We start from the raw sequence: 14,619 nt of genomic DNA on the forward strand, positions 1-14,619 counted from the left end.
AAACAAATTCAAGTATTTTGACTACTTTTAGCACATTTGTTACAAAACAAAACAAGCATAATGAAATACATCCAACAAAGGAACCCAGATAACCAGACAAACATAAGCTAAACACCCCAGGCAAATCTCTCAAGAACATGTTTAATAATCATATTGATCAAAAGGGTTAAACTGGTTTGTTGGCTTATTTTAAACACTTTACAGGTTCTTATATAGGCACAGATGTGTGAGTGTGTGTGTGTGTGTGTGTGTGTGTGTGTTAGTGTGTGTGTGGGTGTGTTTGTGTGTGTGTGTGTGTTTTCCTCTCTCCCTCTCTATTCAGAATATGTCAGGATGAGCAGCAAAAGGAGGTTCCTGTGTTAATTCTGAATTTACAGCAAAGCACTGTGGGTATAACAGTGCCTTAGCATGCAGTTTGGAACACCCAGTCAAACTAACAACTAGCATGTGAGGAACAACATACATGGGGCTCTCTTTGGATGATAAACAAGCACTTTATAAATAAAAGTTTTTTTAGAGTGGCATTAATATTTTATTATACTTTTGATGAAGATACTTATGGAGAGAGACTGTGTAATAGTAGGTCCATCTGCAATCTTAAAACATATTCCTCCAACAAGATATTAAAGTGTATTCTTCAATACATTAATATTGGAGCTATTTAATTGATACCTGAACACCAAAGTTTGTGAGGAGGAGGAAGTCTTTAGAAACTTTCTAGACTCTGACTTAAAAATTTTCAAACCCTGCTCCCAACATACGTACATTGATAGTCACAAATGAGTTTTTTATTTCTCACAAGTTAAACCATAATTCAGACTTTGACCTCAGGGAGTTTGCATAGCTTGTAAGTTAGTAACTGATATATTTTTACATAATACTTAGCATGTAATATTAGAAAGTTTATGTTGAATAATTAAATGGTTGTTAAACCATAGCTGTTTATAAAAAATCTTAAAGTAGGTTTTAAAGAGATTTTAGAATGCAATGTTTTAAATAAAACATTATTAGCATTTCAATTGTTCAGGTTTTATTCTGGCATATTTGTATGTTAAATTAAATCTGTTTAATATATACTTTTATAGTTCAGTAGCCACTTTCATTTAATGAGGGACATATAATATTAATGATAATCTAAAACAATACACCAAAATATGTCTAAGTTGAAGTACATGAAAACAACCTTTTTTGATAAATTATTTTATAAATAAAAATAATCATGTATTTATAAATATATGAAGACAGTATATTGATATTTTCCCATTTAAATTCATTTTATTTGAAGCTGAGGGCAGAAATCAATACCAGTTTTACTTGCAATACATTTACTTTTTGTGTAATCCACTGTGAGTGAATATGGCATACATAAAAAGAGATTTTTGATTTTTTTCTAATCTATTTTTTTACACGCAAACTAATCTCCTTTCGAATCTGCAAAAAAAATTATTTTCTGGTATCAGTCTACCTAAGATCAATGTTGAAAATGCAATGTGGTTGTAAGTTGAAAAGATTTCTCCAACAATTTTTTAATTTCTAATATATGCAAAAGATCACTGACTGGCTCTTTCAAGCCTGGGTTCCCTGAAATTCTCCTGATAAAAAACATACTCTTTGTTATGTGCCTTCGTCTTAGTCTGAAAGCCCTCACAATAGTGTGTTTGCACAAGATAAGATTATAAACATGCAGTGCTTTCATACACTTCCTACACGTTTAGCTCACAATGCTTTGCTTTGCCTTCCATTACAACCTAATATTTTAGAGAGAAATATAGTGTTTTGGTGTTACATAGGACAAAATTTAAAAAGAAAAATATTTAGCCATAAATTGCAGTACTCCAATTATAGAATCAAACAGAAACCCAAATATTGTTACCAATCAAGTCTTTATATGGAATTCTTAACAAAATAAACAAAAACATCACCACAATAACAGAAGGAAATGGGCTGTGGCAGGAGGAGTTGATCGTATGTATATGTGTACAAGCTATTCCAAGCTAGACTTTTCCCACGAAATTAAGGTCAATGGAATAGTTTTGGTCATAGTGTCACTGCAATCCAAATGCTCCTTGTGGTGCTGACCGAGGTGCTGAAACTTGTGGTTAGGCCTTGATGTCATCTTCTTTAGACTGGATGATGTCATTAGACACTTTAATTTCTATAGTTTCTGCATTTAGAACTTCCTTTCCGTTTTCTTCTTTTAAAGGCAATTTTCTGGAAATTAACAGAGGCATCAAACTCAGTTTCTAAGTATATAAATTAAAACTTGCTTCTCAACATTTCAAAAAACATTGGTTGAGTGAAACCTGCTGTACTTATAACAGAGAAAAAGACCCACACATACTTATTTTATTCTGTGATCTTATACCATAACTACATTTCCTCCTTCCTATTTCTTCATCTTAGACCTCTTTTATATTTCCTTTGCTCTCTCTTAAATTCATGGTTTCATTTTTCCCTTATTGTTTTTATTTATTTATATGTATCTAAAAAATATTCTGAAATACAAACTACTCAGTTTATATAACGTTCATTTATTACATATTCTTAGAAATTATCTTTTATGTATTTAAATAACATTGTAAAATAACAGAATATATAATAAAAATAATTTGTACTCCCCATATGAATGTAAATTAAAACAAAGTGTATATAAAATAAAATATTTGTGAATATAGATGACTCTAATTGCTTATTGTAGGTTAACTTAGTTTTGATAGTGAGTTTAAATTAAAGGTAAATTTGTTTTAAATTATTTAGAGTTTGAATTCTAATATGTGTCCACTAATTTGCTTATCTCTAATAATTCTCAAAAGAATAACAGGTGGTAACCTCATTGCATTCACTTAAAAGTTATGTGAGTTATTTGGAAACTGACATAGGTTAGTGTTTTTTAGAAAATTGTTTCTTATATTTTACATTTATAGATATGTTTCTTTGGCCTTTTTCAGATTCTTTGTCATATTTTTATATCACCCATAAATTCGCTGTGAAAGTTGTTTCTGATTCTGATGATGAAGTATATATATTTTTATAACCAGTGGTTTGCCTGCATGTATCTTTACATGTGTCTGGTGCTAACAGAGGCCAGCAAAATGTATAAATTTTCCTGGCTCTGGACTTGTAGTGGGTACTTAGGAATTACATGGGTGCTGGCTGGAACTGGACCTGAGTCCTCTATAAGAGGTACAACTGATCTTAAACAGTGAGTGAACACTTCATATTCGTTGTTTCTTTATCACCGAGTAAAATTGAGATAAGTTGACTAAATATTAATTTGAATGATAATTTTTCAGTTTTATCTATTGTAACATTCATTAATTCAGCATTCTGTCTTATATATACTTTCTTGGGAACTAATACTTCTTTTTTGACAAAATGATTATAGCTTAAGGTTCAAAAATACAACCTCAGCCCACATCTGTATTTAATTTTATCGTTATATAGAAAAATTAACTTTGCTAACTTAGTTCCTCTGATTTTACTTGCAATTTATGTTACATTTATGAATTAGAATAACCAGCATTTTGTCACAAATATCTAAGAAATTATGTTAAATGTTTCTATAAAAATCAGTGAGGTTTGGGGTAGTTGGTGAGAAAAAAAGGAGCTCAGTACTGCAGAAGAGAAGGAGAAGAGGAAGGAAGGTTTCAAAGGACTTGTCTCACGGTGAATCCTATGAGTGACAACCCTAACCTGCTAGTCAAGAAGGTGTGACCACTAGTGTGGAGTTCAGGCCTTACTGGATTTGAAGCCTGCTCCACAAGAAGGAGATCTATTTCCAGTATAATAAATTGCTTTAAAAGTGATGGCTGAGAATGTATTAAGTCTCAGTGTTGAAAATACTATTGTTGTTCGAATAATTGAAAAAGTTTCACAGTAAATATTCATGTTTCTACAGTTTAAAATGTGTTTCTCACTATCTTGATCCCTCTTAACATGAGTCAGAGTTAATTCAGAGACTCAAAGCTGCCCTAGATGCTGAAACATATTAATATCAACCATTCAATGACTCAGAACATTACACAAGAGGAATAAAACAATAATAACTTAAAAATGAATTTCTGTAAAATGTTTTCTTTTTGGCAATTTTGACAAGTTGAATTGCTAAGAAGATAGCTGTCTGACCTGTTCAGCACAATACTGGGCCAATCAAGAGTCTGTCATGGATTAGAGGCATACTTTAGTAGGCCATATATTGCCATGCTAAACCATTAATTACTGATGGATTATGGGGCAAATTTGTCATTATATTCTGTTGTATAGTCACTGATTAATTTGATTAATCCATCAAATATAGTTTGATTAATCCATCAAACTCTAATGGAGAGTGAAATGCATGGTCACAAGAAGGCACATGTTTAAAGCTCAGTCCATCAAAAGAGAAAATAGAGCCATAGATGCAAGAAGCATAGTTACAAAGAGGAAAGTGTTTGGCAAGACTGGGTATAAGATGAGAAACAGTACAGAGTAATTAGATTTAGCTTTTAGTACATAATATTCATTCATGAAATTATTAAAAAAATGTTTAAATTACTATGAGAAAAATAATTGCTTCAATAATCCTGGCATATTGAAATGTTTATTAATACTCAGTGTAGCAAGGAAATTCTTGACACCTATATATTTTAGTAAAGTTCAAATATATTTTAAAGTGTAAGAGAAGACACTTTTAAGAGAAATATCTTAAAATGGCCTTTAAAAGTCAACTGAAGTTTAGTTAAAATAAACAAAACATTTCGATTAATAAACATTTTAGTGATATTACAATTATTTAAAATGTTTTACTACTTTAGAGTTACTTATCCCCAAATGTCAGCACTCATAGCTACATACTCAGGTTCTGTTAGTGGTGTGGTTTCATTTGGCTCATTTACTGGACTCCCGTCTTCATGGTTAGTGATTCTTTCATCCTCTGTTCTCATTTCCACTATTGGTTCTTTTGAGCCATCTTTCCTAAAAACATATATAGAAATATTTAATTCTTCAATGTGTCAAATATGCTCATGTATGCATACAACACACAACACACACACACACACCTTCATGTGTTCATGTTTGACACTTTCCATTAAATTAAACATTAAACTTCATTTCTTTTAAATTGATATTTTGTTATTTTTTTAAGTAACCAGAATAAAGCAATGTAGTCCTTTTTATCATTATTATTGCATAATTATTGTAAATTTAAAGGTTGTTTGTTTGTTCGTTTTGGTATTAGGCAAGGTAAGAAGTATCTGCAAGTCTAGCATCCAGGAGCCAGTCAGGAATGGTCATGTTTTGAGATAAAAAGAAGCAAATATATATATATTTTTTAATTGAAATGGTCAATTAACCTATATAAATCTATGTAATAAAATTAAATTATTTGATTAACCAATGTTTATAATTACCTATTTAGAAAAAATACAAGCATAAAAACTTAAAAGAATTTGATCTATAACAACATGGAAACAATGGAACTCATGAACTTTACAAACATTACAAACTCACAAATTCCCTTGTTCTCTGGCACGAGATGCAAGTGCCTAAGTACATAGTTTGTGTGTGGACTCATGAAGATCTAACTGTGCCTTGAAAAACAAAAAGGGAGAAAAAGAATATCTGAGAGTTACTAGAGTATAAAAAAAATGGTTGAATTTTTAGATAAACCTGTAGATCTCAAAAATGTTTTAAAATCAGAATAGAAATCAGGGAATGTGTTAGTTGGGGAAAACATTTGGTTTATATTTCCATATGTGAAAAAGACTATGAGTTCCACTAAAATTAATAAAGGACTGATTTTAGTAATGTAAAGAGAGCATCATGTTTCATACATTTATGAATGCATTATCTGCCAGTTAAAAAGACTATGGCTTATGGCTTAGGCAGGAAATAAAAGGTGAGACATATGGAGGAGAGAAAGAGTTCTGGGGAGAGAAAGAATTCTGGGGAGAGAAAGAATTCTGAGGAGAAAAATAATTCTGGGATAGAGTTGGTCATAAGATTTGCCAGGAAGAATTAAATAATGACTCAAACAACTGAAAGATCAAATGCAGAGGAATAAAATGCTAATGCCCCTCCTATCTTCATGGGGACTGCTCAAAAACTGGATGAAAAAAGAGAAATTAAACTTCAGACTGGCAGATGGAAAAACCTTGATGATAAAATGGACATTTGCTGAAGGGCAAATTATTAGGACATCATATATGAAGGATCATCAAGTCAATAGATCTTCGCAAGAACATTTAGATGGTTAAATATGTGGGAATGTATTATAATATAACTCTATGATTTTTAGATTAAACCCAAAAAGGGAAGATGTAAAGGAATTTAAAGTCACCATCATGGCTACTCAGGCAAGGAATCTCATCCAAATACTTAGGTCTGTGATCTGGCTGAATTACAGATATTTGCTCGACATCCTTAGCCATCAGGGAAATGCAAATCAAAACAACCTGAGATTCCACCTCACACCAGTCAGATTGGCCAAGATCCAAAACTCAGATGACAGCAGATGCTGGCGTGGTTGTGGAGAAAGAGGAACACTCCTCCACTGTTGGTGGGGTTGTAAACTGATACAACCACTCTGGAAATCAGTCTGGCGTATCCTCAGAAAATTGGACATAGAACTACCTGAAGATCCAGCTATTCTGCTTCTGGGCATATACCCCAGAAACACTTTAATATACAACAAAAATACATGAACCACAATGCTCATAGCAGCTCTATTTATAATAGCCAGAAGCTGGAAAGAACCCAGATGTCCTTCAGTAGATGAATGGATACAAAAATTGTGGTACATTTACACAATGGAATACTACTCAGCCATCAGAAACAATGACTTAACCAAATTCTTAACAAAATGGCTGCATCTAGAGAATATCATCCTGAGTGAGATAACTCAGTCACAAAAGAACAGACATAATATGCGCTCACTGATAGTGGGATGCTAACCCCAGAGGCTTGGACTGCCACAGAAACAACTCACAGACTGTGTGATGTTCAAGAAAAAAAGAAAACAAAAAAAAAATCATGCTAATCCTTATACACCAAGAACACGTTGACTAATTCCGGGTTACACCCTGTTTTACATGTACTTTTTGCTCATTGTAAATAGTAAGACCTTAATACAGAGTATCAAAACTTAAAAAAAAAGAAAAAAAAAACAAATATTAGATGAAGACAACCAAAAATGTGTATTGTGGCTGCATCTATTTGTATAATAATTTAGGGAAAATCAATATGTATTCTTAGAAATTTAAGTACAATTTACATTCTGAGAATAAATAAGCAAATAGATAAAAATATTTTGTTGATGAGAAATTTAAACACGATTGTTTTTTTGAATTCCTTATTCCCATAATTTTAAAATTATTGGAGATAGCCAACTATTCTGTATGTACACACGCGCACACACACACACACACACACACACACACACACATATATATATACATACATATATATATATATATATATATATATATATATATATATATATATATATATATATACATGTAGAGATTAAGGGCAAACATAAACAATATTTTTACTGCATTACAGTTAAAGACAGGATGTGTTTTAGAAGACAGCCCTAAACAATGCATGCAACTTGTACTAGCTTTACACTAAAGGGAGGTGGTGCTCGTGTCTAGTACTTACAAGTAAGCTGCTTTTCCTTCTTCAAGTTCTTTACTTTTTCCACTGGAGCCACTCTTTTTACCACACATTCTTCTGGTGATGCACATTAATAACCCACATTGTCGAATGAAGAAGCAGCTGACATCTATTACCACAAGGACTAGCAAAAGAGCAGCGACTCCAAGGCCAATGATGGCTCCTAGGCCAAGGCCATTAAAAAGTGTGTCTTTAAAAAGAGAAAAAAAAGATGGTCCATAAAATCTCCACTTAAAAATTATAAAGAACCATTTTAAAGTAATTTCTAATAAAACATATACTCAAATTTAGGTAAAGGAAATATGTGGTAGTGAAGGGCAAATTAATTACTCCATTGTTGGGACCCATTGTCAATTGACCAAAATAATTGTAAGGAAGGATGTGTTAAAAATTAATTATTTTTCAAACTTTCTTTAGAAAGACAATTGCAACTTGTTTTCAAGATAATTCTCAATTCACCTTAGTGAAGAAAGTAAATATTATTATATCCTGAACTACAATTTACCAGAAAGTCAGTCATTGTTAATCCCATTCTTAAAAGAAAACTGTATTACTTTTATTAGAGAAGGGTTCTGTAAGTGTTCAATGTGATAGTACTTGACATTTAGACTAAAATTTAATTGGATGAATCCAAGCACTCTGCTTTCACTAAGACACATTTTAAATTACTTACTCTGGATAATTTTGAAATCATCACTATAGAAAAGATGGTTATTGATATTTTTGCAGGGAATATTTTAACAAATTGCAGACACAATACTGTGTGATTTTTAAGAGTCTTTATTAGTTGTTATGTTTTAAGATAATGTTGGAAGATAGACAGCTTTTTCTTGGCATTGGTTGGTTGGTAGTGCCAAGGGCCATGCATACTCTGTCTATGAGGTGATTTGGCAGGAGGATGCGGTATGAGGAAAGAAAAGTAGAAATATTTAGGTACAGCTAGTATTAGAAATAACCCAATGACTCTATATCTGTTATGAAATATGAAAAGATTATACAATTATAGCAGTGTAAGTAGAAATTTAGTCCCATAATAAGCAATTTACATATTGTATTTTCTACAGGAACGGGAATATGTGACTAACTCATGCATACATTTAAATATTTGAATATTTAAAACATTTCAAGAATTTTATAAGACATTATAAAATTATACATATCTTTATATATACAAGCATATATTCACAGTAAACAAAAATAGAATGTTTTCCATAGTTATTATAAGGGAAAAATGAAATATATAGATGTTTCTTTATTATGTAGTAGATTAGGCATAAATCTGATGTTTTATCCTCAAAATACTATATAACCTCTTTGAATGATAAATACATGATCCAAAACCAAATCTCTATCAAAATGCATAGAAATTTACTTGAGATAAGGCATCACATACCATTTAAGTTCTTCTCACAGCTAAACCAAGCATGTAGCAATAAAGTCTACAGTCAACATTACTGAGCAGGCTGAATGACAAAATCTCACATATTCTTTGTCTAATGATAAAGGATTTCTTCAGACTGCAATCTACATCATCAGAAGTCAGAAAATTTTTGAGCACTACCGGATCACATACTTATAATTTTCTCATCTTTCCAAGCCAGGGATGTCTTGTTATTTAAATGAAGTCAGTTATGCAAACAACTACCAAAAGCCATCAGAAAGGAATTTGGAAGGAGTTCTGTGAATATGTGAATATATTAAAAATCCTTTAATTTACATCTATTAATTATCACTTATTCAATTTGTTGATCACTTTATATCACACTTTAAATAAATCATAAAACCACATCATTTTTTGTATCTCTGCTCATAGTAAATCAGGGCAACATGGAATCTCTTATTAAATAACTCTTGTGATAACAAGTTTTACAAAATAACCAAGGAAGCCTGGTTAGATTTTAATAACATATTTTTAATATTATTTTTTATTTATGTAAGTATATTTTTTGTTTGTTTTGTCTTAATTTTTAATTTTTATTTTTTAATTTTTATGCATGTAAGTACACTGTAGTTGTATTCAGAAGCACCAGAAGAGGGCATTGGAAACGATTATATATAGATGTGAGTCACCATATGGTCTATTATTCAAATCAAGCTAGAGAAGTGATGGGCAGTTTCTGTCCTCTATTTCCTATCTACATTATTCCAACTCTAATTGTTCTTATAGTTTTATGCCAATATGCCTTTAAAATATGTATATGTATCCCTCTTTTTTAAAATTAAAGTTGTAAGAGAGGAAAAAAAAGAAACTTAAAAAGTAGAGAAGCAAACAAGTATCTTCTCTACTATTCCATTATATTGTTTGTGCTTCAATCATTTCGAAGGTCAAAAAGAAAGAAAGAAAGAAAGAAATTTAATTTGTTTTAAACATGTCACATACTTCTATTATACAAGACATCCATTGCTGAAACAGTGAATTATCTTGACATGAAGTTTATTATACTTGACAGCACGTATACTAGATTTCAAACATTGTTCTAATAGATTCAAAGTAGCCTTACTTTTTGACTCATTATTTAGTACTTTATTCAACTTCATTTCCTTTGTGTACATTTATTTTGTCATAGGTTTATTAAAATTCTTTAAGAACTTGACAAGCTTTGGTAATGACATAGAGAACACATTCTAAGTTTTAATTTAGATATTCATCACTATTTTCATCAAAGAATTTTCTCAGTGCTGTAAGAAAGTTGGGTAAAAGTATAGAAAATAGAAAAGATATTAAAATCCCTGTTGGTTTTCATTGTGGTATTCTATAGAATATAGTCTTTGCCCTCATTATCACAGATGAGTCTTTATAATTCCTGGATATATATTGTTGACTAGTGAAATGACAACAAATTTCTAAATATTAGATAGTCTTGGTATTAGCAGATATAGATGCGCACACACACACACACACACGCACACACATATGTTTTTTAATTGAACAACTTTATTTAAAAAAACAAAGATAAATGTGCAGAATTTAAGCATTTTTGCATAAAAGTATACGAATACATTTTTGTCAGTACTTGGATTTTTAAAAGTTTGATAATATGCATTAAGATCTTACTAGTTACAATGAGCATAAAGTACATGTAAAATAAGATGTAACCTGGAATTAGTCAAAGACTTCTTGGTGTGTAAAGATTAAGCATAATGTTTTTTTTATTTTCTTCTTTTTTTCTTATTTTTCTTGAACTGCATAGAGTCTGTGAGTTGTTTCTGGGGTGTTCAGAGCTTTCTGGGGTTAGGATCCAATTATCAGTGACTGTATATTATGTCTGTTATTTTGTAACTGAGTTATCACACTCAGAGTGATATTCTCTAGATGCATCCATTTTCTTAAGAATTTCACAAAGGCATTGTTTCTGATAGCTGAGTAGTACTCCATTGTGTAAATGTACCACAATTTTTGTATCCATTTATCTACTGAAGGACATCTGGGTTCTTTCCAACTTCGGGCTATTATAAATAGGGCTGCTATGAACATTGTGGTGCATGTGTCTTTGTTCTGTATTGGAGCTTCTCTGGGGTATATGCCTAGAAGTGGAAATACTGAGTCTTCAGGTAGTACTATGTCCAATTTTCGAGGAATCGCCAGACTGATTTCCAGAGTGGTTGTACTAGTTTACAACCCCACCAACAGTGGGGAAGTGTTCCTCTTTCTCCACATCCTCGCCAGCATCTGCTGTCATATGAATTTTGGATCTTGGCCAATCTGACAGTTATGAGGTGGAATCTCATGGTTGTTTTGATTTGCATTTCCCTGACCTATCATGGGATATGTCTATGTTTTATGTCACAGAGATGCTGCAAATATAAACACGATGTGCATTTGCCTGGATTTCCAGTGACCTTATGTCTAAAGAAAAATACAGATTATGTGAGCTTTCCTTATCATGTCCAACACAAATCAATTTACTTGGGATTTTGAGCAATTCCTAATAAAGAATATAAAGTAATTGTAGATTTTAAAACGTTCTGTTAAAATAAAGTCAATGAACATCAAATGTTTTGAGTGTGCATTGTGTAAGAATATTATAAAGGATAAAAGGTTTGAAGAAGAGTTTTATAAGATATGTCATAAAAACATTAAAGTATATGTTTGTTAAGAGTTATATGTACCACTGAAAGCTTGACTATAGTCAAATTAAAGTAGTTTGAGATTATCTCATTTTACAATCTAAGGGGTGAAATGTGGTTAAAAAAAAAAAAAAAACCTGACACAGAGCCTTTAGCATCAGGCTTCCCCTACAGAAGGTTTTATGCTACTGGTCCACACCAAATGGCTGTGTCTAGGCAGCATTATAGATATGAAGAAGCCTAATCTCAGGGAAGCTATAAAAACAAAAAAAAAAATTAAGTTTGAAGAAAATGAAGATTTCCCACTACACTAAAGACAGACATTGAGCTAACCTCTCCAGGAAATAAGTTGGGAAGAGGATATATATAATAGAAGTAAGATGAGTGAGAAATACTTGAGAATCTGTACGTTTAAGGTTAAGCAGAATCCAGAACTTTATGCATAAGGAAGGAAAGCCCAGAGCCTGTGTGGGATGTTTGGAAAGCTCTCAGCTTCCAGTGAGAGAAAATGGTAACATTAAAGCCAGTAAATAACAGAAAGAGTGGTTCAAGAAGTCTGCACTGGTCTTTCAGTAATAAATTCTTAACAATATACAAAATTGTGCTACAGAAATCAAAGTGGAGAAAGGTAAAGAATAGCAACAGTGATAGGAGATGTGAGTACTCAAGTGAGATTGCCACTGAAGAAGTTAGCTACTCAAAAATCAACAGCCAAGAGCAGATTTGAATCAACAGTCTTGCAGATTCAGCTACCAAGCAAAAACTGTCACTGCAGCAATGATTTGAAGGAACCACCAAAATACTGGAGGAATTGGCAACATATCCCCCATAGTACTTTTTTTTCAGCTATATGAGTTTGAAAGTAACAAAGAATTACTGTTTTAAAGTAAGGTATGGTATAATAGAGTGGGAGGAAGAAATGTTGAGAGGCTATGTCCTAAAGGTGTGAAGATGATACAACATCACAGAAACGACCTGATAATTTAAAGGTACCAGAGTTTTAAGACATTTATTATCATAAGCTACAAGATGTGGATCCAGGAACAGATTTTTGATGAAGGCAGTACAACTGGATTGGTAGGTCTCCTTTATTCCTTTACAAATTAGATAGTCTTATCACAAAACCAAAATACTATAATTAGAGATACCATGTTTGGTTTATCTTTGCCTGTATGCATTTTGATTATGCATCTGTATGATCTGTTCTTGTTTGTCCCTAATTCATACTTTTTTAGGTGTATGTTTATTCTGCTCCATTGAATATCAAAAACATGTAATTCATGGTTTGATGTTGTGGGTTCTCAAAGTTAAAGATCTCCTGTGTTTCAGAAGACACTTTTGACTTCAACATTGAGAGGGTTGGGGATGTTACTTGTTATAGGTGTTTTGAAGTTGAACTGAAAGAATTTAGTAAGTACCAAAGGTTTTCTGTTTGAACACAGCTGAAGGTAGGTACACTTTTGAAACTTTGCAGCCATTAGAAGATACTGGGTTGCTTAGGTGACACATTTTTTTGTTCACTCCTTCCTTTCTCTAGCTGCAATCCACCAGTCATGCCCTGTTGCCATGTTTCAGTATCATGTTGCACACCACCTCAAACTCTATACCAACCAAGGTGCACCCTTCCTTCCTTCCATTGCTTTTACTGAAATTTTAGCATAATTAGAAAAAAAAAGAACTAAAACACTAAGGAAAAGAAGAATGTGAACAAAGAAATCTTTAAACAAATGTATAATAAAATTGAAAATACAACAAAAGACAGAATAAGTGTTCATACAAAAGACAGGAGAAATAATATTGTGAAAGCAACTGTATCACTGAGATCAATCTATTGATTAAATATGTTGCTGGACAGAATTCCAATTTCACTATTCACAGAAATAAACAAATCACTTTAAAATCCAGATGGAAGTATAAAAGTCTCTGAGGAACAAATTAGTATGTCTCACCACTCATGCTTCCTAGATTGTTATTTAAATCAATAAAGTTATACATGTGCATACAATAAGAGAGTGGCTAAAAAAAAAAAAAAAAGTCAAACTATTCAGGTTTACATGTTATGCTCTCTTAGAGTGAGCTACCATACCTCACAATTCAAAGTGTCTTCTCAATCAGTAACATGATACTGACATGTAATTGCAATTTACTATGCAGTACAATGATTCAAGAAAAATAACATACATGTCTATTTACCTCTGTATAGGCCATTGATAATATTTGTACTCAGATAAAATGCTTATGTATGTATAAGAATGTCACAGTGCACGATGCTGCGAGCCTGGGCACAAAATATTAAAATTATTTTGTGAACACTGGTGGTTGTATTAAAACCTATGTCATTGTCCTTCAAAAAAAAAAAAAAAAAAAAAAGAAAGCGGAAGCAAGGATATCTGCGATAAGAAATGGAGTACTGATGGGTTTATGAAAGGAAGGCTGAGTAGAAGAACACTGAAGAAGCTAGGATGTACTCACAAGACATAGTTCTCAACTGAGAAATATCAAATAGCTGAGAACCATCTAAGGAAGTGCTGGACATCATTAATCATCAGGGAAATGAAAATCAAAACAACCCTGAGATTCCACCTCACACCAGGCAGAATGGCTAAGATCAAAAATTCAGATGACAGCAAATGCTGGTGAGAATGCAGAGAAAAAGGGACACTTCTCCACTGTTGGTGGGGTTGTAAACTGGTACAACCACCCTGGAAATAAGTCTGGCGATTCCTCAGAAAATTGGACATAGTTCTACCTGAAGACCCAGTTATTCTACTTCTGGGCATACCCCAGAGAATCTCCAACATACAACAAGGACACATGCACCACCATGTTCATAGCTGATATGTTTATAATAGCCAGAAGTTGGAAAGAACCCAGATGGCCTTCAGTAGATGAATG

The 14,619-nt window shown here is 32.2% G+C and overlaps 1 protein-coding gene across 1 annotated transcript in view; it reads right to left on the reverse strand.

Annotated features, from left to right (window-relative positions):
* Positions 1 to 2,099: 2,099 nt before the first annotated feature.
* The window catches only part of NCAM2 (neural cell adhesion molecule 2), a gene marked incomplete at both ends in the record, with an annotated part of 450,721 nt that continues 438,201 nt past the window's right edge, over positions 2,100 to 14,619 (reverse strand). The window contains 4 exon segments of the mRNA XM_080918990.1: positions 2,100 to 2,211; positions 4,800 to 4,808; positions 4,810 to 4,953; positions 7,642 to 7,846. Of these exon segments, the coding sequence (XP_080775116.1) occupies positions 2,100 to 2,211; positions 4,800 to 4,808; positions 4,810 to 4,953; positions 7,642 to 7,846 (470 nt within the window).

The sequence above is a fragment of the Micromys minutus genome, assembly GCF_963924665.1.
Source record: "Micromys minutus genome assembly, chromosome: 7".
In the NCBI taxonomy this organism is placed as follows: Eukaryota; Metazoa; Chordata; class Mammalia; order Rodentia; family Muridae; genus Micromys; species Micromys minutus.